We start from the raw sequence: 27928 nt of genomic DNA, 5'->3' as shown, positions 1-27928 counted from the left end.
TACAACTGTGCAACTTACCGAGTGGTTAGTGGTGTTCGTTGATTAAAAACAAATATATCGGCGCAATGTATGATTTCAATCCGTGTTGATATAGTGGAACTATTTTTACCTCACAACCGCGTAGCCTATAAACTTCCGCTCGATCGACCATATTTGAGTCTGAAGCGCAGTAATATCAACGAGCAATGACTGAAAGAATGAAAATTCAATGGGATTTTACAAAATGGCAAATAAAACACGACAGAAACTGTATTTCGCTACGCTACTTGTTTTGGAACATCAACGAACACCAAACACTCGGTGAGTTGCACAGTTTTGAAAACGAACGTTAAGGGTTGTTGTTTTAAGGATGCCCGTAGCCAGCCACTCTGAAGCGGTCAAAGGCGATTCTAAACGAGTCAAAAAGTCGAGACAGGACCCATCGTCAACATTTCTGTGTCCACCACTCTAGTTCATCCAAAACAAACCAGAAAAGAGACTCAAAGTGCTAAATACCGGAATTATCCTTTAACTTCACTACATTTGAAAGACAATTCTTACTTTTTACTCCACTACATTTCTGTCAAGGTCCTTGAGTAGAAAGTAGTAACGTCAGTCAGGGGATGATTTTGGGCGGAAATGAAAGTCGGATTGACGTCAGAACCCGACGTCGGATTGTACGATACGTGCCTACTTTGTCCACCTCTGTCGACCATATATTTTTTTTATAGAAGTTTACCATGGAAAACAGTAAAAAAACAAAAACATAGTAGGCTACTGTAAAATATTACAATTTAAAAATAATTTCTTTGTATTTTATTATATTTAAAAATATAGGCTATATGTTTTGGATGGCAAAGGATTTATAAATATTAACATTATGAATATCTTTACTGTCATTTTTGATCAATTGAATGAATCTTTGTTTGCTGAATAAAGGTGTTAATAAAAAAATAAAATAAAAAAAAACTGTTCTGCCCTTAATATAATTCTAGAAACATGGAATTAAATTTACCAAACCTGGATAATGTTCCATAATGAAAAAACTATACTTTGAAAAACAAAATTACAGAAGCACTGTTGTGAAATGATCAGAAAATGCTATTTTCTTTAGCCATTGTTTTATTGAGGACATGCAAACCATGCACAAAACTGAAAAACCAAAAAAAAAGATACATATTTACAGAATGAACAAGAAGGTAGAAAAGACAATCCACTGATCGCTTTCTCTCAGCTTCACTGACCTTCACCTTCAACTCGGAAATATCACACGAAAATTACAGTACATCTAATATGGAGGATACCAGCAAATACTGGTTAAGACTACAAAAGACTGTTGCATTACAGGAATATAAAACTCAAAAGAATTAAAAACTTTCATCTGGATTCAAAAAGTGACTGTTCCTCACAGTAACACATTGGCATGTGTTTGATCTATAGATGGAGAGCACCAAACGTTATCTTAGAAACATACAAAAAATCCATTGATTGCTGCATCTGTGATGAGTCTCAGCTCGATGACATCTTGCTTTTCAAAACTAACTGTAAATCGTGAATGCAGTAAGACGCAGAAGTCTACAATCCATTTTTTTGCTTTCTTCTTAGATACAACATTGACAAACCTAACGATGACGGTTTCTTTTTTAATATCTTATCACTAAGACCCTCGTTTTTCTTTAAAGCACAATGACAGAGCACAGCCTCTTAAAGGTGAAGTACGTCATTTCCGCCACACTATACTGGTGCAGAAAACACTCTTGCCGTTTAAACGTCTCGTCGCGGGAGGAAAGCACTGGTTTAAAGGCAGCACTAGAATGAGATCCATTCAGTGGTTCACAAACACACAACAATCACTAGCCGTCTTTACGCCATCAATGCTATTGCTACGCTAAAGCAGAATGGATTCTGGGTGACTCTAATTGAGGAGCATGCTACATTATGAGTGAGTCTGACCAGAGGAGGAGGCATATTTTATAGTGAATATGAATTCATGGAAAGCTATATTGAGTTGCTGCATAGCCTATTGGGTGAGTGTGTGGATTTATTGAGTTAAATATTTGCATGATACGGGTAATATAAAACTGGAAGCTGAAGGAGCTGAACTGTTGCTGTTGGATCCCCTGGTGGATGAAGTTCAAGAGAGGGATGTGATATTGGAACGGCCTCCAGGAGGCGCTACGATCCTCTGTGCCGTACGCCGGGGGATGTGGTCATCCTTTTGAGTGCCTGTGAGGGAAAGAAAAAAGAAAAAGGTTGAAACTCATTGTTGTGTTTTTAGTTTGGATACAATACAGTTGTATGTAATAGAAGTTGACTGTAATAAAAGTACGTCTGTTCAAACGTGGTCACAGAGACTCACAGATTATACATGTGGGTTTTCAGCAGCGTTTGTTCTGGAAGTATTTTTTCATTTTTTTTCGCCATAAAGACAAAAAAAAAATCTTAAATAAAATTTTCAAAACCATGAATCAAACCAAGGTCCAAGATAAATCATTATTATATATTACAATGCAATGCTAAATTACAAGGACGGTGAACTTAACATCTTTTATGAGGGGATGAACAACTCATGAAGGATTTTGAGTAATGTAATCAATATAAATCTACTGATTATATTAAAATACACTTTGTTTTAAGTGCCTTGGTGCGGAGAAGTAATTTTTGATTTTTAAAAGCCTTTATTAAACCTTTTTTCATGGTCTCAGAAATCAATTTAAATGAAAAAAATGTTTTATGTTGAGATCATAAGAAAATTATTATTATCATTATTTTTAAAGAAATCTTTTATGCTCACCAAGGCTGCAATTATTTGGAAAAAAAGTCAAACATTATAAAAATGGTTAAATATTATTAATTTCAAATAACTGTTTTCTATATTTTCTATACCTTTTATAATGAATGAATGGTACTGTATATATAACTTTCAAATAGTCGTACAATTAGTTAATATAACACTAGTTAAGACAATAAAAATGGAATTTAAAAAGTGAATGAATGATCAGTGCAAATATTAAATACATCCTCTGTGGAGGAAATTACTTTCTTTGAACCCTGTCACTACAGTAAATACAGTATAAGATGGAGCAAGAAACCAGTAACAAAGGTGATTACCGGATAAAGTGAACCCAGATTGGTGCAAGTTTCTGGACGGTCCCAGTGGGTTCTTTCCTGGACATGACGGCCCCCTAGAGGTGGGAGTGGGAGGTACAGATTTGGTCATACTTATGACATCATGGACGGGGCCATCATAGTTTCCTCTAGGAACACCACGGGCATCAGCCATCTGCAAGAAAAAAGATTTGTAACCCTTCAGGATACAAAAGTTGAGTCTTTTTAACCTTTAAAAGCCTGTGAGGGTGTTAGATCTGTTATTTGACCCCATGGAATGAGTGATCACACACAGACATTCTTACCCTGCCCCGGGCCTTGATTCTCTTGTAGACATAGTCGGGATAGCCTTTTCTAGGGATGAAGCGGCCGGAACCCTCTGTCACATTGAGTTTCCCGTCTTCCAGAACGATCCTGCCCTGACTGATGACCAATACAGGAAAGCCTCGGCACTCCATTCCCTCAAAGATATTCATTTCCACTGTCTGCGGCCACACATAGAATAAGGACAGCGGAGTTTATATTTCACGTCCACAAAATTCCAATAGAACGTTACAAGGATTTAACAGAATTCTGTTCAGTTCAGAGAGAATTCTAATGTAGAACAATTCCCACTCTAAATCAATAGTTGAATAAGTGTATAATGATGTTGGATACATTGTTAACTGGTTATCGCCACTGAGAAATTCTCATACCAGGTTGTGAGATTTGGCAGAGAAGATTTTCGCCTCCTTGGTGTTCCAGATTACAATGTCGGCGTCAGATCCAACAGCGATCCGGCCTTTCCGAGGATACAGGTTGAAGATTTTTGCAGCGTTTGTGCTTGTTACTGCAACAAAATCATTCTCGTCCATTTTACCTGTGGCCTATGCGACAAAAACATCAGACAAAATAAGAGAGCGGTCACATACATACAAATGCAAGCATATACAAGTCTTTTGTTGTGTACTAAAGTTCATGTTTGACCTGTGAATTCATCATGACGTGACCAATATTAGGATTTAAATATCACAGAATGGCTCTTTACAAAGAATGTAAACTTTAAAGCACAGTCGTTTGTACTGTTGGAGTATATAATGTTTTTTAAACGTATTGTTTTTTTATTTATCAAAAATATCAGGAAGACCTACCACAGCTTTATCCCAGACGATGCTCATCCGCTCCTCAATACCATTAGTCCCCTCTGGGATGAGGGTGAAGTTGTCTTTTCCTACAGCTTTCTGAGCCGTAGTAAAGGTGCAGTGAGCACTGCCTGTTACCTGAAGATCCCCACTGAAAACATGAAACATGAGAGTGGAGGAATTTCAATTGACACATAAAAAAAAAAAATTCAAAGTACTGGATACAGTTGATAGACAGACATGGATGGATGATGGATGGACAGACATATGTGGATAGATAGATAGATAGATAGATAGATGGATGGATGGATGGATGGATGGATGCATGGATGGATAGATAGATATGGATGGATACAATGGATGGATGGATGCATGTATGTATGGATGGATGTATGGATGGATGGATGGATGGATGGACGGATGGATGGATGTGGGCCAATGTTTGGTAACCAAACAGTTAATGGGCCCCATTGACTTCCATAGTATTTTTTTTGGACGGATGGATGGATGTTTGCTGCTCACCAGGACAGCAGTGAGCTGAGGTAATCTGGAGTGCTGGTGTCTGGGCTGAGAGGAGGAGACATGACAAACGCAGCGGCTTCGGCCCAGTGCTTGCTCCAGTAGTGCGACCCGTCTGTGCCAAGGCTGGCTGCTATTGGTTCCCCATAGATGACCATGCCTGAAAATGAATCAGAGCACATGACACACATATTTACTGCCTCTTCTCATGGTTTTCTTTGTGTTTGTGTTGCAGTGTTTTAGAGCAGCTCTATCAACACTCGTACCCTTTTTCCTGGCCTTGGCGATGACATCAGCAGCGGGTTTGCTCATCACCTTGGTGATGTAGAGAGGGCAGTTGGCCTGTTTAGCAATGGTGATGGCTCGATACACAGCCTCAGTCTCCACCTGGAGAACAAACACCAAACCAGGGTAAACCAGTGCTAGAACAGATTTTGATTTAGAGTCGCCATGAAATACAAAATAGCAATTTAAATTTTTTTTTTTATGGAATATTGCAGTATTTATCTGTGCACTTTTTTTTCCATGTGCCCTCATAATCTTTAATCAAAATAACTTCTCCTCTTGCAGTGAGATCTCTTGTCTTCTCTGATGACGTGTTTACTGGCACGAGGGCGGGGCAACCTGTCACTCACATGACATCCACCAATAACAAACCACAATGATCTAACCATCCAATCAATCCCATGGACCAAATCAAGTCCCGCCCTAAGTTTTTTCTTGTTTAAAAAGCTGTTTCATTCAAATATATATCCCACAAAAGGGAGGAAAAGACTATCGCAACTTCCATTTCTGTATATACGTTTTTTTTTTGTTTTTTTTTTTACTTGAAATATAGTTTCAAAATCATTCTGATGGTACACTGACTTTTAATAAGACAAATGGCTTATCCGAGTATATCCGAGTGAAACAGCTTCTTGAACAAGAACAAATTTAGGGTGGGACTTGATTTTGTCCATCAGGAAATTATTGGATGGTTGTGGTTATAATAAATACTGCAATATTCCAAAAAAGCAACAACAAGAATGGTCAATTATGATTTCATGGTAAGACTAACCTCCTCGGGGTGGCTCAGTACGTGTCCCTCTGGACCAGTGATTCCCAGATCCAAAAGCTTCTTCTGTTCCTGAGATTACAAACAAAACCAACAATGGATGCAAGTATGGAGAAAAAGGGTCACCGTGATTGTGCCAAGACATATTCCTGGATCAACATATTTTGTTGATCCTGGAATAACAAAATTTAGTCCTTACCCTATCCCTACCCCTAAACCTAACCCTACCCATAACCAGAGGTGGAAAGTAACGAATTACATTTACTCGCGTTACTGTAATTGAGTAGTTTTTTTGTGTATTTCTACTTTTTTAAGTAGTTTTTAAAATCTGTAATTTTACTTTTACTTAAGTATGTTTTGTTTAAAGTATTGTAATTCGCTACATTTAAAAACATATCCGTTACTGAGTAAAAAAAAAAAAAAAAACATTAAAAAAATGAACTAGCCTACTATGGGTAAAACAGCGCGCGCGCTCGTGCTCAGCATTGATTGATTGAAGGGCGGGAGAACAGACACGCAAAAAAAACACAAAAAATATGGAGACGGACAACACAGATTCTTTACACACACACGTGAGGCGAACCCCTGGTAAGTATGGGGATACTTTGGATATAGAAAAACGAACGCGTGGTTGTCCTCGAGGCTCGAGCATAGCCTATTCATTTTGCAAAAATTGTGGACGCAAATTGGCTGCAAAAGAAGGAAACACATAGAACGTGTTCGGGAACACCATCCCTCCGTGCAGATTAAGATATGTCCCGTTTATAATTTAAGGTCGAAGGATTTCTGTGATGCAGAGGGAATCCCGGAGTTTCATTATCATGAAAATGGAATTTAGCCTACAGTAACGCAGATCACGTAAATCACATGAAAGTAAAGCTGTACAATAAATCAAATTGCGACATGGTCTGTAGTCTATATATTAAATCACAAGAGACTGCTATATAAATGTATAATATGCGTGTCTGTGTGAATCAGTGCGAATGAGACGAACCGTTTCGTCTACTACATACTCAAGTACGCGACGCGCTAATAGTGTTTTCAGCATCTCACAAACAATATGAGAACATGAAAACATGAACATCTCCAGAGCTGCTCTGAGAGAATGACCTTTGAGAAAAACCTTGTCAAATAGCCTACACTCTGAAACAGGACTTCATTACAACCCATCAAAATAAAAGTTTGGTTTAACTACGAAGAAATGATGACATAACTGTTGTGGGCCTACAATAGAATGTACTTCTCATAATAATATTAACAACAACAATAATAATACAGATTATTTAAACATTATTTAAGGATTTTTGTCCATGGTTGAATTGAGTAAATCTGTTTTGCAGCACTTTGCCAAAAAATAAAAGGATAAAAAAATGTGTTAAACTTTGATTTGATTACCACCGTTTTGGATAATATATTTGTTTTAAATCATAAAAACAAAAAGGATTTTTCTGAATTAAATACATTTCATAGAAGTCTATTGTTCTTGAACATTTTAATAAATTATTAATGATAAAAAATAAGTTGTTAAATGAGTAGTTAAAATGAAAATGAAAATTACTCCATGATTTATCAGCCCTGAAACCATCCTAGGTGTAGGCTATATTACTTTCTTCTTTGTTCTTTCAGACGAATACAATCGGAGTTATATTAATAAACACTCTGATGCTTCTGAGCTTTATAATGGCAGTGGATTGCAACCATCAGTTTAAAGCTCAAAAAAGTACACCATACACAGTCTACTTACACCTTAAACGCAACTTATGCAACTCATGACGTCAGAAGTAGTGTCGTGCAAATGAACGGCCAGAACACATTAAAGTTTTCTGTTTTCTGTTAAAGCGGTGTCGTGTTAGCGGCCCCTAAGTTAATAACTAATGTGCTTTTCGCAACGAATGAATCAATCAAAAATGAATGAATCAAAAACTAACTTTAGCTGGACAATAACTTTATTCTAGAGCGGCTGTAAAGCCAAAACACTCTCTGTTACTGTAATCTCCTATTATCTTTGTAAAGCTGCTTTGAAACAATCTATATTGTTAAAGCGCTGTATAAATGAAGGAGACTTGACTTAATATAATTCTGATTGTATTCGTCTGAAAGAAGAATGTCATATACATGGCTTGAGGGTGAGTAAATCATGGGCTGGTTTCATTTTAAAGTGAACTACTCCTTTAATCAAATTCATAATCATTTATTGAAATTAGTTGATTAGACATGTTTTATTGAAATTTTAATAAACAAAACAAATGTTTCCAAAAATACTGTTTTCATCCCATTTACTGTAACTGTCAACCGCCTAGCAACATCATAGCAACCACCCAGAACACCCTAGCAACCGCCTAGCAACACCATAGCAACCACCCAGAACACCCTAGCAACCGCCTAGCAACCACCCAAAACACCCTAGCAACCGCCTAACAACCACCCAGAATACCCTAGCAACCGCCTAGCAACAACATAGAAACCACCCAGAACACCCTAGCAACCGCCTAGCAACACCATAGCAACACCCTAGCAACCGCCCAAAACTCATAAACTCTGAGTGTGTGTGTCTGAGTGAGTGAGTGTGTGAGTGAGTTAGTGTGTGTGTGTGTGTGTGTGTGTGTGTGTGTGTGTTAGTGAGCGTGTCTGCGTGTGTCTGCGTGTGTGTGTGTGTGTGTGTGTGTGTGTGTGTGTGTGTGAGAAAGTGTGTGTATGTGTGAGTTAGTGAGCGTGTGTGTTTGTCCGTGTGTGTTAGTGAGCGTGTCTGTGTGCGCGTGTGTGTGTGTGTGTGTGTGAGTGTGTGTGCGTGTGTGCGTGTGTGTGAGACAGAGTTAGTGAGCATGTCTGTGTGTGAAATTTAAACTAACAAACTCATCTATCTATCTATCTACTTCAAACTAATTTAAACTTTAAACTACTTTAAACTTCAAACTACTTTAAACTTTAAACTACTTTAAACTTCAAACTACTTTAAACTAATTTAAACTTCAAACTACTTTAAACTTCAAACTACTTTAAACTACTTTAAACTTTAAACTACTTTAAACTTTAAACTAATTTAAACTTTAAACTACTTTATACTTCAAACTAATTTAAACTTTAAACTACTTTAAACTTCAAACTTCTTCAAACTTTCTGGTCCGGCTTTCTCAAGCCAACTTAAAGTTTGTCTCGACGAACTTTTTAATCTAGTTGTTTAATACCATTATATTAGTCGGTTATCATACTGTGAAAATCTCATACCTTTACAACCCTACTCGGGGGACTCCCCAACCCACCCCCGCTGTTAAAAAAGTAACTCAGTTACTTTTACTCGGAGTACATTTTAAATGAGCTACTTTTTACTTTTACTTGAGTAGATTTTTCGACCGGTACTTTTACTTGTACTTAAGTAAAAAAAAATTGTAGTAATAGTACTTTTACTTGAGTAGAATATTTTATTACTCTTTCCACCTCTGCCCATAACCTTTCCCTAAAATAAGAGGTAAATGATAGGTGAATAACACTGATGTCGAAGCACCTCACCCTGGTTCTAAGCCTAAACTTGACATAAACTGTAAACTTGTCCCTCAAATCTGATTGGTTGATTGGAAAGTTGTTCCAGGATCAACAAAGATGTTGATCCAGGAACATGTGGCACTTGGTGAAATCACGTTCACCGGAGAAAAAGACAGTTGGATGGAAAGAAACTTGTATATTTTATAAGACATTACTGAAATGCATTAGCAATTGAAAACATTTTGATTAAAGGGATAGTTCACCCAAAAATGAAAATTCTGTCATCATTTATTCATCCTCAAGTTGTTCCAAACTGGTATGAATTTCTTTATTCTGCTGAACACAAAAGAAGATATTTTGAAGAATGTCGGTAACCAAACAGTTGATGGACCCCATAGACTTCCATAGTATGTAAAAAAAATACTATGGAAGTCTATGGGGTCCATCAACTGTTTGGGTGAAATTCTTCAAAATATCTTCTTTTGTGTTGAGCAGAAGAAATAAATTCATACAGGTTTGGAATAACTTGTGCGTGAGTAAATGATGAGAATTTTTGTTTTTTGGATGAACTATCCCTTTAATGCTAACAAATCACAGTTACCTCATCAATGATGTCACCGTTTTCAGCATGAACCTGTGCAATGGCTCCCAGTTCTCTCATGGCGCTAAACATCTCATAGATCTACAGACACAGAGTTTGCTCTTGGAAATAGGATCTATAAACATGCATTGCTGTTCAAAAGTTTGGGTCAAGTTTTTTAAAAGAATTTAATACTTTTATTCAGCATTGAATTGATCAAAAGTGACAGTAAATTCATTTATAATGCTACAAAGGATTTCTACTTCTACTAAATGTTGTTCTTTGACTGTTCTGCGATTTAAGATTGTACAGTATATGTGACTAATTAAAGTTGGACAATAAATTCAGAATCACATGGCCAACAAACCTGTGTATCAGAGCTCTGGTACTTGTCCTTATAAGCCATGAAGATGAGAAATGAGTTGACCCCTAAAAAGAAAAACAGAATTGTGTTATTATAATGTAATGTATCTTTCTAGAGCTGAATGCAAAATGTGTTTTTATGTGTGTTTAAAAAAAAATACAACTAATAACTCAGAAAGCAAAAATATCAAAGTCACACCTGAACTCTCACATCACCTTTATCTTTGACCAGAGACTCCAGCTCCTCAAACAGCCCATCATGCCAGCGAGTGATGTCGATGTGCAGAGAGTAATCGCAGCACGACCTCTTGTCTGCCGTATCCCTCCACTGGTCATATGCTGCCAGTAAACTAGCACCCGGTTCAGGCAAAACATGGTCAACTAAAGGTAGTGAGAAAGACGAGCAGAGACTGATGAAAAACACATGATTAATATGCTCCTGTGTTAAAGTCACCATGAAATCAACATGGACGGTTCTTTTTTTTTTAATGGAATATTGCATTTTTTATATTTATTATAAGTTATTTATTTATGCACACCTTTTTTTGTGTGTCCTCGCAATCTTTAACCAAAATAACTTCCCCCTCCCTCTTGCAGCGACATCTAACCAATCAACTCCCGATGGACAAAATCAAGTCCCGCCTTTCATTTTTACTTGTTCTAGAAGTCGGATATGCATCACAGGGAAGAAAAGACAATCACAACTTCCGCTTTATATATTGACTTCAAAGGGGTCATGACATGAGAAATCAAATTTGCCTTGATCTTCTGACATATAAGAGGTCTTTGTACCATTAAAACATTCTGCAAGTTTCATAGCTTAAAATGTCCTCCCCAATATAAACAAAGCATTTATTTAATCAAGCTCCATGTAAAATGGCTCGTTTGGATATTGTGGGATTTGTGACATCACACTGGGAAATGCATTTACATATGACTGCCTCCAGAGCAAGACGATGAACAGTTATACATCATCGCATCATAAGCCCCGCCCACTGGCGTCCAGTCGTTCAACAGCTGACGTTTGCCTATACTGGATGCGAGTGTCACGTTGAAAGCAAACAGAACCCAACGATAGGATGAATGGAAGAGTCAAAATAAAGAAACGTTTGATTTGACATGCTCATTTCAGCTCATTTCTGTAGAGGTTTCAGATTCTGTAGATGAGGCACAGTGTAATAGAGAGTTCGCAAAGAAACTTTTGCTGACATGAGGCAGTCAGCTGTATTGGATCTGACAGCAGCTGCATCACAAACTGCAAGTAAACGATTGCATAATGCTTTGTCTGTGAATGGTGGTTTTATGTTTTCAGAACACTTACTCATGTACAATAGCAATGGTGTGTTGATACTGTTTCCTAATTCCTATGCAATAATGTTAGCCAATCATAACAGTGGCCGTTTACTGACAAGCATTTGCGGAGACGCTCCTTAAAAACGGATCATTTCAGACAAGGAGTCAGAATGAGGGTTTTTACACATATATATTTGCTTTTTGCACAAAAAAACTTTATTAACTATAAGTGAACCTCATGAACATATTAAAATAATAATAATAATAAAAAAAAGTGTCATGACCCCTTTAAATGCTTGTGATCATAAATGGGTACATGTTGGACATGCTATTTTTTTCTAATTCTTATATAATAATGTATGCCAATTTTATGAGCTGCTTGTAATTGAGTAACTTCATGGATTGTTTGTATTAGTTTATTTTAAGATATTAATGGACATTTTGAAGCATCAGAGTTTTTTTGGGCAAAAAGACTGGAATGGAGGGACAGAAATCACTATTTCTTTCAATAAAAATATCTTCATTTAGGTTCCAAAGAAGAGGATTGGAACGGCATGAGGGTGAGTGAAGACAGAATTTAAATTTTTGGGTGAATTATCCCTTTAAATACAATTCAAATGAACAATGCAAATGCCGTAAAGGAGACATTACTCTGTCCTAAATGACTTCATAACAGCACAGTGGCGTATCTAAGGAAAGTTGAGCAGAAGAGAAGAGAACAGACAGTGACAGCGCTGTGACCCCAATTCTACTGATTTTATGTGTCTCGACAAGCTCTTAAGCCCTAATACTACTGACTACTGACACACACACACTTTTCTTTCTTTTTTTTACCAGAGACCCTCCTTTCGGTCCACAGTAATGGCTTACTGCTTCCACTAGATTTCCACTCTGAGTTTAATGATCTGTTAACTACTGAAAGTCTTCTGCTCTCTTCATATGAGATGTTGATGAGATGACATACTGATCATGGTGGTTCCTCCAGCCAGAGCAGCACTGGTGCCATGATAGAAGTCGTCGGCCGGGGTCATGCCCAGGTGAGGGGCCTGTAGACATGTGTTCACATCGATGCCTCCTGGGATCACAATGTGCCCATAGGCATCCACTGTCTTCACACCAGTAGGTACGATGAGGTTCTCGCCAATCTGCCTACCAGTCAGAATAATGCAAAATAAACATTTCTTGAGATGTTGCTCATTTGTAAGTCGCTTCGGATAAAGGATATGCTAAATGAAATTTGAAATATATAATATCGCAATCAACTTTATGTATGCAATATATATGTAGATTTGAAAAATAATGAAATCTTACTTAATGGTTCCATCTTCAATGTAAATGTCGGCATAAAATGACTGGTCATCATTTACGATTTTTCCACCTTTAATGATGAGTTTGTCACCCTGTGGAAAAAAGAAGACTGAATTTAGTGCCGCATGTTGTGATGCAACTTTAAAGTGATCGTTCCACTACAAATGAACATTCTGATATTTACTCACCCTTCCATGAGAAAGCTAGGATTTTGAATGAAACCGCTCTGAAGTGCCATTGTGTTCTGATTGGGAAGATATTTTCTCTAGGGTATTTTCTTATTATTAAATTAAATATTTGAAGGAATATGTGCATCTTTCCACTGGGTTGGATCTCATACTAAAAAAAAAAACAAACAAAAAAACTATTTACTTATTTTTATCTATAAATATTTATTGTGGGATGCGGCACAAAAATGATAAAATAATTGAGACTAAAACTATTCGCATATGGACATATTTGAACTTTTTAACAGGTTTGACATCACTCACACCAAGAAGTGGAGATGGATGTTCAGAGTCTAGATACCAAAAACATCCTTATATAACTCAGATGACTTGAATTTCACTGAAACTGCTGAGGCTGACCCAGTTCCAGAGACTTTTAGTTATAGATTTACAGTGATTTCAAAGCACAAGAGCACAAAGAGGGGTATAATGCATGCAAATCCTCCTATTAAGAATATGCAGCGTTCTTTAAGGAACTAATCAGAGAGATAATATCATTGAATATAAAAACCCAGACAGAGGTAGAGAATACAAAAGAAAGATAACAGGCATCTCCATTCATCTGTAACAACACTTTTCTGTTTACTCCATTAGGCATGCATGACTGCTGTGGTTTTGCATAAATGCATAGCGAGGAATGGTACTGACACTTTTCACTGTCCTTTTAATTGAGTCCAAATCATAAGCCCAGTTACAGGAGACCACCGCATTCAGATAAAGCAATGCCTGTTCACTCACCCTTGGCATGGAACTATGCCAGACAACTGGGCTTGTTAGGGCATCCAGGCATGAAACATCATTCACGGTGCTGTTAGACAATGCCAACCTCAACTCAAAGCAACAAACCTAACTCTCACACAGCCAAAGTCTCAACAGACATGGCTAAATAAAGAAATAAATGAGATAAACTTTTCTAGACTCTTGCTAAAGGGTATTTCACCACACTCGCTGTGCCAGGGTGGCGTGCAAACCACAGAGCTTCACTTTAATGCAATGTGACACTTCCACGGGCGGCCCATCACTGGCACAGCCAAAATCCCTGCCGAGTATTTCCGATTCTGGGCCATGATGTTGCTTGAGGAGAGACGAGACAGACAGAGCGAGGGTAGTGTCGTGTGCACCAGGACGACCCTTCACGTTACAGTATACAGGGCCTTTAGTAATGAATTATTGGATGAAGGAATATGCAATTATTTTGTTATTCGCAACATAAAAAAAAATGTAATGTAGATGTTTCCAAAATCATGCTGAGTAAATGTGTTTCACTGTGCTTTGAATGTGGGTCAGACAGGGTCAGGCTGCAATGCCAAATTGTGCGGAAGGGATTTGGATCCAATTTGGCCGAGTTAACAGCGCTCTTCCCCGGGTTTTCTCGCTCCTGCAGTGCACATGGATGAATCCTCGCTTATTAACCCTTTCAGTGTCTAAAGTCATTATATTTAGGTAAAGAATACACTAGAACATCACTTTTGTTACTGGAACCAGACATGGTCAAGAACATATAAACAATAAAAGCAAACTTTCTTTTCTTTAATGTACAATTGTTTTTTATACAAAATAACTATGATAGGGAACATGGGGTAAAGTGCCCCTTTGTAATTTTCAATCCTAAAAAAAGTACACCATACTGACTGTTCCACACTGCGAAGAATGTTATTTTAACAGAGAAAGAATTTAGAAGTGTTTATTTTAAAATTACATTTTATGACAATACATGTAATTTTACTTTCATTTTAAAGTAATAAAAAAATAAAAATAAAATAAACATTGTTTGCTGAGAATGTTTAATTATGTTTCACAAAGTAATTGTAAAATATTTAAAAACAATCAATTAATGAAATTATTCATGGGGAGCAGGACATATATATATATATATATATATAATTATTATTATTATTTTTTTTTCTCAGCAATAAACTACTCAGAACTGTTGTGTTACATTTAATATCATGTGTGTTATGGTGTTTTGTGTGTGCGCAAAGTGCTGTCTTTCTGAAATTATTGACCACAATTGCTGGAGAGGCCAAAAAAGTCATTATGGCTTTTCATTGTGTTGTGCAATATTATTTTTTATAAGGATATTTTACTGCAACAAGCATATTTTAATATGCCAAATGAGTTGGTACATTAACATATAATATAGTATAGACATATAGCGGTTAGAACTGTAAAATGGGGTTTAAATTCACCAAAAATGCTTTCCAGGGGCCATGGCTCATGGGCAGGGCCCCCAGTCACACGTCTAGGCCAGAGAAGAGATCTGAACGCTCGCGACGCGCGTGGAATTCTGACATTGCGTGCACTGTGCGGAAATGGAGCAGCGGTTTTATTGCTGGACATATACAGACTAGATGTTAGTATATGCAGTGCGGTGGCCTAGCCTATTTTCTATTCACGAAGAAGTCACAACCGGCACCGATACGAGCCGACATGAATGAATGAATGAAAGAAAGACACAATGGACACGAGAAACCGGCGTTAGCCTCCACCGTAGCACATTAAACACGGAACCACAGACCCATGCACAGCGTTTGCATTTCTCACATCATGAAATGCATTAGTGCAGCTCTTAAATGTTGACCGGCTTTCTGAGCAGTGTTTCGAGGACAGCAGGTTGTTGCCGGCGGCGGCTCACCCATCACTGCACAATAAAAACCATCATCATCATCCTCCTCCTCATCACTATGTCTCCGCGTTATGCAGCCAGCAAACATTCACCGGTGGCCTCGGGTTTTAATCGCTAACATTTCTTACCGTGACGCGAGGGTTGTTCTTCTTGCCTGGGAAAGACATGGCACCGGACCGGAGTGGGAGCAGAGCTTTGATTCCAGAGGAAGCGAGCGATGATGATGATGATCGAATCTTTGCTCACGTCAGAATAAAGGCGCAGCGACGGGGCGCGTGGACGGGTGTCAGTGTTCGGGGTGTAGTTTAGTTTAAGATTACCGGGGTTCAATAGTCACAGTAGACAAAAGCAGATCCCCCACCCTCTCTGTCTGTGTCTGCCCACCATCTGCTGCTTTAGTATTCACACACTCAGAGTCAGGGGCGAGGCGGAACCAGTCTCACAATTCTTAAAAAAAAAAAAAAAAGTATTTATTAAGAAAGTAGTAAGAGAATATATGTATGTATTTTACACTTTGGATAGCACGAAGATTTTTTTTTTTTATGACGTGCTAAAGAACATTTTATTCTTGGGTCACAATCTCAGAAAATCGTTTAGCCTACTTTATTGCGAAGTAATGGGGCAAATTTAAGGCATTGACGCACAAATTATTACCTCACAAAGAAAACATTATAAAATATATAATTTTGCCCATCTATGTATCTGTCCACTGCACTAGAAAAATAAATCTCACATAAAATAAAAGTTCAAAATCATCCATGCTGCTTTGAATGCAAACAGATTAAAATAATGATTCAAATAACTGTATACTCCATTATTACTGACAGATAAATTGCTTTAAAAAAAGTACAAAAAAGTTTTTCTTTTGTAATTTGACAACAACATTCTCTCTCTCACTCTATGCTATATATATATATATACGAGTCTGTTTTCCCCCTCAGTGGTCACAACTTTAGCATCTCTGAGTGAGCCTGATTTGTATTGGCCAAAACAACTTTATTAAAGCATTATGTTTCTAAATATGACAATTTTCACTTGCTTTTTATATAAAGCTTTGATCCAAACATTATGTAAGCTGGAATAAAATAGCTACCAATTTAATATAGCTTATCTTAAACTGCAGTGAGAGTTCCATGATCTACACATTAACAGTGACAGTCGAAGAATATGTTATTACCTCTCGTCGCCCGTTATGCACGCGACTGGGTCCGGTGGGGTACACGAGGGTCTGTCCCTGTGAACTGCAGGACGGGCTGGACTGTGTTCGGTTCGGAGGTGTTTGACTCACGCTGGTGAAATCACTCATGCTCGACGTGTCGCTGAAATTGTCCCTCTGATCGTCCACTCGTCCCCGGGGGTTTCTCCTGGCAGAACTGGGGCTGTACGACTCAAAATTCAGGGTTTTATTCTCATAAGCTCCTTCGATGTTACAGAACATCCCCCCGAACTTCACTCGGGGTTTAGGGCTGTCGGTGCCCAGTCTGGACAACAGGGAATCCTGGTCATCATCCGGTGGAAGGAGTTTTCTCTCAGCCATGGCTCACAGAAGAAATGGGAAGCTTGTTTGAAGAATCTTCGGACTAGTATTCCAGGGACACACTTATTCCATGAGTCAGAGTGTGTGAGAGCGACTGTCATGCGTGCAGGTGCTGTTATAGGAGCTGTCCAGAGAGGCGTGGTGCTGAAGTCCTCCACTCACTGGATTAGCAAAGACATGAGCGCTCCCTCGAGATTAAGGTAAATCGATTATATATATTTTTTACAAATATTACTTGTGATTTTATTTATATTAGTATCTATCTATCTATCTATCTATCTATCTATCTATCTATCTATCTATCTATCTATCTATCTATCTATCTATCTATCTATCTATCTATCTATCTATCTATCTATAATCCATCAATCCATCCATCCATCCATCATCCATCCCCTGCGATTTTGCAATACAAATAATTTTTTTATACTTATTTGAGCATTCATAAAAAATATTGTGAGATCTTGAAAACTGCATAGTGATACAAAACTATCTATCCATCCATCCATCCATCCGCGATTTTGCAATACATTTTTTTTGAGCATTCATAAAAAATTGAGATCTTGAAAACTGCATGTATAGTGATAAAAAATATAAAAATCATAATTCAAAAAAATAATTTATGAAAAGCATCACCTTTAAAAATAAGTTTGAATAATTAGTGATGTATTCTGATCCTCCATCAGTGTTTTATCAGCTCATGTGTTGCATTAGGAAATTGTAATTCATGTTAAACAGACAGATGCTAATTCTACCAAATGCATGCAGATGTCGTTAACAGTGTGTCTGGTCTCATCTGTGCATGTGGAGATCTGGGAAAGTCCATCTGGAGGGTTGAAGATGTGCCCAAAGGACAAGGAGTCCTGCTCCATATGCTGAATGCCTCTGGGAGTGAATGCGTTAAACACTTTACAGACAGAATGGGTCATATAAAAGCACAATAGCTGAAGTCTAAGAATAGCCTGAGGAAAGAGGGCTTGCATTTCATCTAATCTAACAGATACATGATTCATCACCATTCATACCTGACCGAAGAGATGATCTCGCCACTTTTTATGTGCATATTTAAATGGATCCATAAAATATACATTGTCAACAACTGTGTAATATCTCAGTCAAAACAAAAAAAGCACCGACAGCAACAGCCACGATCAATCATAAATTCCATGACCAGTTTTAGCAGGAAAGTGCATGTGTGAATAAAGTCAGTATGCTGTTTATTTCCATATCAAAAGCTCTTTCTAAATTCACATCATGTATTAAAAATGATTTATTTTCCCCAGCATGTTTTCTAGTTAGGAGTTTCAAAGAAGCTTCAAAGACCATGATCGTAAACGACATCTACTTCTCACTTCCTTATTTCTGAAAGCACAAAGGACTGGTGGATATCTGTGAGCCACAGCCCATATTCCGGAGAATTTTCTTCCTGGGTTTTTCTTTGATTGTAATGCAATGGCATTTCCTGTGGCAGATGTAACAGAGTGAGATGTAAGAACCAGCCGGAGGCAAAAACCTCGATTTTAGCATTATCTCTCTCGTCCACAGCAGAGAGAGAGGCAGAGAGGCAGAGAGGCAGAGAGGCAGAGAGGCAGAGAGAGAGAGAGAGAGAGAGAGAGAGAGAGAGAGAGAGAGAGAGAGAGAGAGAGAGAGAGAGAGAGAGAGAGAGAGAGAGAGAGAGAGAGAGAGAGAGAGAGAGAGAGAGAGAGAGAGAGAGAGAGAGAGAGATGCCAGGTTCATAAAATCATTAATGTCTATTAGTTTAGTTTCTAAAACAACAAGCTCAGCTGTTCAACTCTGTGCTAGACCTCACTATTGCTTTACAACTTCAGAAGAAATCTTTTTTTAGTAACCATTTTAATATGTACTAGACAGTTAAATATTTATCCAAAAAAAAAAAAACCCATGACAATTCAGACATTACAAAATATACATCATTATATAAATATATATATTTTTTACAAATATTACTTGTGATTTTATTTATATTAGTATCTATCTATCTATCTATCTATCTATCTATCTATCTATCTATCTATCTATCTATCTATCTATCTATCTATCTATCTATCTATCTATCTATCTATCTATCTATCTATCTATCTATCTATCTATCTATCTATCTATCTATCTATCTATCTATCTATCTCTATAAATATAAATAAAAATAAATATAAATAAAAATCTCTTTATTTTTTACTAAATTATTATAATTTGTATTCATATTAACACAACAAATATATACATATTATATATATAAAATCATTAAAGAGTAAAAATACATGCTATTTTAGAGTATTTAAAAAAAAAAAATTAGCCTGCGCATATATTTGTATTTTGACAGAAAACTAGAGGAAGAACTTTGAAATAAGTATAACATAAAAATCCTACTAGTAATATAATATAATAACAATAATATTTTAAATATAATTTTCATTGTGACATCTCCATAGATGTAAAATAAGTGTGTTATTTGAAAACTTTTTTGGATTTATGCAAATATGAAAATCAATATACCTGACTATATTTATTATAAATACTTATTCAATGTTATATAATATCTATCTATCTATCTGTCTGTCTGTCTGTCTGTCTGTCTGTCTGTCTAATATATATATATATATATTTGCACTTTACAATTACCCTTTCCCGCACATTATAAGCAAACAATACATAGACTTAAAGCTAACCATATTGATAAGTATAAGCACAAATCTGGCTTACCTTGAGTTTGAGGTCGTTCAGAGGCACTTATTTACCTCAGAATCCACCGTGGTAATTTATTTTCAATGAACAGAAAAAGATGCAGAAACATCCTCTTAGTTCTTCCTCTGAGAAATTTATTTGAAACACTGTTCCTGTACATTAAAAAAAAAACAGACATAATTTTAATTCCAGGATTTAACTCTCAGCTCAGGAGGGAGGGCCAGTGCCACCGGGAACCCAAGCAGAGTGAGTGTAAACAGTGGGAGGAAGGTTTTTAACGTAACATCTCTCATTCCATCAGGCTTCCACAGGGAAGCAGCCTCCAGCACCACCTGCTCAGCAGGGAAAGGAGAGAGCGTTTCAATTTAAGAGTCCTTAAATTCCACACGCAAAGAGCTCACACAAAGCTCAAAAGGTCAGGAGGATAAAAATAGTTTAGAAGTCCACAAGATAGACAGCACCATATTCCATGTCCATGTTCCAGAGTGTATCAGCACAGAGGAGATCGCTGAGACCCCTGATGGCACGTGTGTGACACTCCTCCTCTGGGACAGAAGAACACTTGAGGCCTGTGATCACAAGAAAAACACAACATTTAGTTACAACCTGGTGACATCCATCCATCCGTCTGTCTGTCTGTCCATCCATCCGTCCGTCAATCCATCCGTCTGTCTGTCTGTCCATCCATCCGTCCGTCAATCCATCCGTCCATCCATCCGTCCGTCCGTCTGTCCATCCATCCATCCATCCATCCATCCATCCATCCATCCGTCAGTCCATCTGTCCATCCATCCATCCATCCATCCGTCCATTCGTCAGTCCGTCCATCCATCCATCCATCCATTCGTCAGTCTGTCCATCCATCCATCCTTCTATCCATCCATCCATCCGTCCATCAGTCCATCCATCTATTAGTTAGTCCGTCCGTCCATCCGTCCATCAGTCCATCCATCTATTAGTTAGTCCGTCCGTCCGTCCATCCATCCATTCATTCTTCAGTCCATCCGTCCATCAGTCCATTCATTCTTCAGTCCATCCGTCCGTCCGTCCGTCCATCCGTCCGTCCGTCCGTCCGTCCGTCCATCCATCCATCCGTCTGTCCATCCATTCATCCATCCATCCATCCATCCGTCTGTCCATCCATCCATTCTTCAGTCCATCCGTCCATCCATTCGTCTGTCCATCCATCCATTCTTCAGTCCATCCGTCCATCCATACATCCGTCCGTCCATCCATCCATCCATCCGTCTGTCCATCCATCCATTCTTCAGTCCATCCGTCCATCCATTCGTCTGTCCATCCATCCATTCTTCAGTCCATCCGTCCATCCATACATCCATCAGTCCATCCATCTATTAGTCCGTCCGTCCGTCCATCCAATCATCCATCCATCCGTCCATACATCCATCCATCCGTCCATCCATCCGTCCATCCATCCGTCCAACCATCCATCCATCCATTCTTCAATCCATCCGTCCATCAGTCCATCCATACATCCATCAGTCAGTCCATCCATCTATTAATCCGTCCGTCCATCCATCTATTAGTCAGTCCGTCCGTCCGTCCATCCATCCATCCATCCATCCATCCATCCATCCATCCAAAACACATTAGAAACCACACAGCAAGACTACAGTTCATACTGTAAGTTTGGGGTTAGTAAAAAGTCGCTTTCGCTCACCAACACTGCATTTATTTGATTAAATTTACTTTTTTTATTTGAATTTAGTTTAAGAGGAAATAGGAAATATATATACTGTACAATAGAGATCATAAATCATGTTGCATGTAAGTCCTATAATCTAATGTTGTGTATGAGCTGGCATGTATTACCAGGGTCCACTGATCTGATGACACCATTTCCTGCTTTCTGGCAGAGCTACGACCAAAGAATGAAGGCTAAAGAAAAAAATAAAAATAAAAACAAAAACTGAACATGGAAACAAAAACGAACGCAAAAAACAACACAACGGAACAAAGAGGAGAGAATAAACAGTACATTTAGAAAGAGACAAAAAATATTATTGGAAAAGATGATGGTGCAGACCTTGAAAGAAAATGACAGATGAATGGTCTATATGATTACCTTTTCTTCTAATTCCTTTATCTGTCGTTTCTGTGTCTCTATCCACTCTTCCAGCTCTTTTATCCTCTGTTGAGACAGGAAAATCATTAGCTAACAAATAGGCAACACTAAATCCTGAAGCTTCATATTTACGGCAGAAAATCTGGTGTTTGCATATGCAAAATGAATGGTTATTTATTGGTCAAAACAGCAAATATACACATTTAAAATGTACATTATCCATATATACCATTGCATTGCTATTAATATAAGCATGATCTCTTCCATTTTTATAGATGTACGCAGACAGGTACCGCTTGAGCATGTTGTAGCAGCTCCATCCTCTCTCTGAGTATCTGCGCATCTCGCTCTCGTAATTCACTCAAGACCTGCCTCTTCCACTGATCGACGGCTTCCCTCAGCGAATCACGGTCCTGCTCGGTCAGCATCTCGGACACCTTACCGCCCGTCTCTTCGTGCTGCAACGCGTCAAACAGCATCGCCTCCAACTCCAGGATACGCTGAGAGAAACACAGAAGTGTGGGCCGCAGATGACCAGCGTGACCACCAGAGGGCACAGGAAGACAGAACTGCATCTCATCATAGAGTAACACTCCTCTGCAGTCACACAGAAAACATGATACACAGTCCTTACCTTATGTGCATGGTCCAAAGACTGCTTTCTGTAGTCTAATTCATCGTCTAAGTATCCTTTCTGATTGCTAAAGAGTTTCTTCGGAGGAAAATGACAAGAGGAAATAATCATTTTGATATAAAACACAGCATTGACAAAAGTCATCCTGTTAGTGAATAAATCTGATGAAGATTATAAAGAACATGTCAGGGATTCTAGGTCATATTCAACCAAAATCAACAGGGGGAAATACATTTTTGAAAAAACATATAAATATATATTCAAATATGTTTTGCATTAAAAAAAAACTAGACCTGTTTTTTTTCATGATACAAATCCTGACCAAATTCTCTTTACTGCAAAAAAAGTATGTATGTATATATATATATATATATATATATATATATATATATATATATATATATATATATATATATATATATATATATATATATATATATATATATATATATATATCCATCCATCCATCCATATACATATATATATACATATATATCCATATTTATCCATATTTATTTATATTATATATAAATACTGTATATGCTAAAATATAAAAATAATAAAAACTGTAAAGTAATTAAATGCAATGACAATCTAATGAGTAACATCAATAAAAATCAACAGTAAAATGTTTGGAATGGGGGGGGGGGTTGCTTAATTATAAAACTTATAATTTTTTTTCAAAATTTTTTTTTCAGTTACACTCCAATTCATACTATTAACTATGACTTTTGCCTCAATAAACTCATAATTACTGCTTATTAATAGTTAGTATTGTTAAGTTTAGGTATTGTGTAGGATTAAGGGATGTAGAATATGGTCATGCAGAATAAGACATTAATATGTGCTTTATAAGTACTAATAAACAGCCATCCTAGTAATATGCATGCTAATAAGCAACTAGTTGATAGTGAGAACAGGACACTAAACTAGTGTTACCGTTTTTCTTTTATTTTGGGGTGAAATAAGAGGAATGTGTGTGTAATGAAATGGATGCATTTACCTTTTCACTTTCAATGTCCAACATTTTCTGCTGTAATGCTGACTTGGTGACTTCGATTTGCTCTAACCACTGGACACAACAGAGACGTTAAAAGACAAACACTGGCATTCATGAAACGATCAGCAAACAGATTCACATCAAATGAAATCATTTTAAAGAAGACATACGGATCATACCTTCTCTGCTAAAGTTAATACCGTTCTGGCATGAATAACCACCACCTGCTCCTCATTGGTCAGATTCTGTGTGCGCCGTCCAATGAAAAAACGAGACATCAGTGACAGAAATATGCATGTGTAGCAGACACACCCAGGCATGTGTAAACACGCACATTTACATATGAAATCAACATACACTTACGGCGTTATCCCCCAGAATATCGAGTTTCTTCATCAGCTCTGTGATCACAATTTCCTGTAGTGTGAGAAAGAGTTTCATTGAGAGATATTATGCCATGAATCCTCCGCCAGACACCAGCAGATTAGATCTGATCTGGATCACTCATATGGGACCACCACCACCAGTCATTTGGGTCAATTTTTTAAAATTGAGATGTATACCTTATCTAAAAGGTGAACAAATAAGCTTCCAATTGATGTATGGTGTTTGGTAGGATAGGATAATATTTGGCCGAGATACAACTATTTGAAAATCTGGAATCTGAGGGTGCAAAAAAATTAAAACATTGAGAAAATCGCCTTTAAAGTTGTCCATTTATGTTCACGACTGTGCTGCATTCACTCACAAAAATACATGTTTTATATATTTACAGTTGGAAATTTACTAAATATATTCATGGAACATGATCTTTACTTAATATCCTAATGATTTTTGGCATAAAAGAAAAATTGATAATTTTGACCCACACAATGTATTGTTGGCTTTTGCCACAAATATACCCGTGCGACTTGTGACTGGTTTTGTGATCCAGGGTCACATATAGGGTAAGTTGTCACAATGGGAACCTAGTTTATTTGAAAATATATATATTTTTCTGAAATATAAAATACTGTACAAAGTAAAAAGGCACAACATATCTGCATTATGCTGAGGATCTGTGTTATATGGAGTATAACATAAAAAAAAATGAGTAAATTTTTAATGAGTAAAACAATTATTAAAAAGTAAATATTTTAATAAGGAAAATGTTTTGCTTACAAAAACTTTAATGTATAAAAAAAACATTGAATTTGTATTTTTTTAATCTTCCTCCATTGTGACAACTTGCCCCAACCTGATCGTTCATTATTAAAACCTTCTACAGTAGTTACTCCCGTGTGACAACTAGCCCCGGTCTCTCTATAGAGACATGAGGCATATCGTTCAGGGTAACTCACAGTAACACCCTCTGCCTCACAGTAGATCTGTAGAGGACTCGTGCCCTCGGCAAAATGAATGCTCTGGAAGTTTATGGCTGGAGATCTTCTCTCTCTTTCCTGGAGAAAAAAAGGAGCATTACAGTTATTCTTACACATAATCTGTGGCTCTGTTCCTGGGGCTGCAATATCTTAACTCAGAATCCTTACTTGGTAAGTTTAATTTAGAATTAGAACATTTTCTAATTATTAGTCAAGAATTCAGAAAGGAAGTTTTTTGTAAAACAGGCCCTTAAATGTGTGTTTGAAATTCACACATGACAGATTTAGGAGTAGAAAGATCTTCAGTCAGACTCACTTCAAGCTCAAGAATTCTGAACTCCAAGAGTTCGTTTTGGTCTTTCGCATCCTGAATTTCATTTTTCAGTCGCGTCTCCTCCATCTCCATGTTTTTAATCTGGGAGCCAAAAACATAAAATGTTTAAAAAAGCAGAACAACTGTCGGAGATAACAAATGAGCCGCGTTCAGAGCCTGAAAGCGGCTTCAAGAAATGAATTAACACCACAGCTGAACTACTGAAAGTCATTTATGGGTCATTCCTATAATTTGGTGGCTGTGTGGCTTTAAAACTTGAACAAAGAAGCAGTTTTTTTGTCTTTACACCAAGTTTTCTAAAGTCACACAGGACAAACTTTAAAAACTTAAATGGATAGTCCACCCTCATGTCGTTCCAAAACTATATTGTGTTTGGCATGGTAATGGATATGACAATGTTGATATGTTTGTTCTTTGCTGAATAAATTAATTAATGATTTGTTACATTTATATAGTGTTTTTCTGGATACTCAAAGCGCTTCACAATACTTTCACAACACACTGCTGTGAGGAAGTAAGACATGCGGCAGTTGTACAATATAGCATTCATGAATTATCCATAGCAGATCTACACAGGTGGAGCTGGGGAAGGTGGAGGGTTTCTGAAAGCACACTGCAAACTGTTACAGCAAAAAGTTGAGCAGCGAGCTCATCGGCCAATCAGCTCTGCCCTGTAGAGAACGATCTTATTGCAAACAGATTGAGTTAAGGACCTATCAGCCTGCACAGAACTTTGCATGAATTTCTTTCTTCTGTGGAGCACAAAAGTAGATATTTCGAAGAATGTTGGTAACAAACAGTTATTTTATTTTTTTGGAAACCCAAACTGCTTGGTTTCTAACATTCTTTTAAATATCTTCTTTTGCATTCCACAGAAGAAAGAAAATCATTCTTGATTGGAACGACATGAGTGTGAGTAAATCATAACCAAATTTACATATTTTGGTGAACTGTCCTTTTAAACAGTGTTATTAATAGAAACATTTTAAACAAATGACTAATGAGATTTACTTCAATTGAAAACATGCTCTGCTTGTGATGTTCATCTTCCATTGGTCTGACAAACAGAAACTGCTCCCACCTTTTCTACAAGCTCTTGGTTGCGTTGGTACAAAGCTTGTTTCTCCTCAATCCACTTCATGTCCTGAAAAATGCACATAATTTGAATGCAAATGATTTGAATAAACTGATGTTAGCAGATCTTATCGTGTAAAATCCTCTCAAACTCTCTCCCAGAATTATTCTCCGTCAGTGGCATATCTGATCCCAGAACAATTTCAGCCGCGTGTATAACGCTCACAGCCCACACTGATGTATAGCCAGCACTGCTTTCTAATCAGCTTTCACATTCTCTACGTTTAGGAAATACTGTGTGTGTGTGTGTGTGTGTGTGTGTGTGTGTGTGTGTGTGTGTGTGTGTGTGTGTGTGTGTGTGTGTGTGTGTGTGTGTTACCCTTTGACTCAGACTAAGTGGCCCTCAGGTGGAAAAAAATATTAAAAACTAAGCAGGGAGTTGGAAGGTCACCACAAAAATATAGTTATCATGTCTGATTATAGATACAAATTTTCTTTTAGTGGGACCAAAAGTTCCACAGCAAAAGTTCCAGTTTGTTGTGTATTATATTCTTTGATGTAACTGCTGTTTTTTACATGCAACCATAATGGAACGTCTCCTCACAAGTGTGCACATGTGAAAAAAAGTGTTATCACAGTAGGTGTGTCTCAATGTCAAGGATACTTCCTTGGCAGGACTGGTCCTTCCAAGTCACTTCCTTCAGAGGCTAGGCGAGGCTCCTCTTTAGCATTCGGAGAACACGTTTTTCAACGGCTCTGAAACAGGCTAGCAAGTGCACGTCATTGCGTCATTATGTCAGTGAAAATGAAAAACAGAACGTTGCTATGGGTGCAGTTCTGTTCACTCAGGCAATATAATCGTTTTTTAAAATCAATAAACTCTTTTTTAATCATATTGATTCTTTGACTGTCAAGTGTGTTTAAACAGTGCGGGTCAATTTGACCCATAACATAATGGATGTAATTATTTTTTAAAAACAAATGTTTGGTAACGTAAATATACTTACATTTGAAAGCATATTGACCCGTTAACGCTCCGACTCCGTTAACGTCCGACATTTTGAATTTTTTGAACAAGATAGCAAAGCTGCGCGCATAGGATTGTGGGTGATTTGAGAGCGCGAAGGCTACACATATGCATCCTTTCCTGTATATGGGATATTTTTCGAACAAAGGACTCAGTCCTTGGTTGAAATTCCGAGGATCCTCGACATAGGAACAGTCCTTAGACGGATGTCAATGACGTAGCACCCTCGAAATTCTGGCTTCCGAGGATCCTTCCTTGACATTGAGAAACGGCTAGTGTTTAGTGGAGCAAAGTGTGCTGCACAATCTGAAAAGTGAAGGCAAAAAAATTGATCGCCCCCTGGTGGCTGGTTCATAAACCCCACCCTCCACCTGTTATCCAATGGGATGCAATGCCAAATTGAAAAAAATCCAATTACACTTCAATAATTCTTTTCCGAAGATGGTTTCTGTGAGCGAGAGTACAGGCGGGACCTTGATACCGCGGCTCCACTGCGCAGACTCAGGCTCCAAGA

General features: G+C 37.6%; 2 protein-coding genes across 8 annotated transcripts in view; both read right to left on the bottom strand.

The window, feature by feature from the left end:
- Positions 1 to 1901: 1901 nt before the first annotated feature.
- Positions 1902 to 17195, bottom strand: dpysl4 (dihydropyrimidinase like 4; the record flags this gene model as incomplete). Its single annotated transcript, XM_081392711.1, has 14 exons — positions 1902 to 2205; positions 3091 to 3262; positions 3393 to 3572; positions 3783 to 3953; positions 4218 to 4359; positions 4731 to 4887; positions 4994 to 5114; positions 5785 to 5853; positions 9863 to 9943; positions 10209 to 10270; positions 10421 to 10585; positions 12462 to 12646; positions 12809 to 12897; positions 16836 to 17195. 14 exons carry the CDS (start codon positions 17193 to 17195, stop codon positions 2114 to 2116), a joined length of 2046 nt encoding a protein of 681 aa, XP_081248837.1. The 3' UTR covers positions 1902 to 2113.
- Positions 17196 to 20007: 2812 nt separating this feature from the next.
- jakmip3 (Janus kinase and microtubule interacting protein 3) overlaps positions 20008 to 27928 on the bottom strand; it is a 34978-nt gene continuing 27057 nt past the window's right edge. For 4 of the 7 annotated variants that reach the window (XM_081393244.1, XM_081393245.1, XM_081393248.1 and 1 more), the window contains 11 exons: positions 26395 to 26457; positions 25296 to 25394; positions 24959 to 25057; positions 23982 to 24035; positions 23798 to 23863; positions 23622 to 23690; positions 22619 to 22696; positions 22278 to 22484; positions 21985 to 22050; positions 21732 to 21797; positions 20013 to 20467 (listed from right to left, as the gene is read on the bottom strand). In XM_081393244.1, coding sequence (XP_081249370.1) covers positions 20315 to 20467; positions 21732 to 21797; positions 21985 to 22050; positions 22278 to 22484; positions 22619 to 22696; positions 23622 to 23690; positions 23798 to 23863; positions 23982 to 24035; positions 24959 to 25057; positions 25296 to 25394; positions 26395 to 26457 — 1020 coding nt within the window. In that variant the 3' untranslated portion in view covers positions 20013 to 20314. Of the gene's footprint in view, positions 20468 to 21731; positions 21829 to 21984; positions 22051 to 22277; positions 22485 to 22618; positions 22697 to 23621; positions 23691 to 23797; positions 23864 to 23981; positions 24036 to 24958; positions 25058 to 25295; positions 25395 to 26394; positions 26458 to 27928 lie in introns of all 7 variants that reach the window. The other 3 variants (XM_081393246.1, XM_081393247.1, XM_081393250.1) reach the window with 1 other exon arrangement.

This window comes from Scardinius erythrophthalmus (genome assembly GCF_964197995.2).
Source record: "Scardinius erythrophthalmus genome assembly, chromosome: 18".
Taxonomy (NCBI): domain Eukaryota; kingdom Metazoa; phylum Chordata; class Actinopteri; order Cypriniformes; family Leuciscidae; genus Scardinius; species Scardinius erythrophthalmus.
Note: the sequence above shows the minus strand (reverse complement) of the source record. Positions and strands in the feature narration are given on the sequence as shown.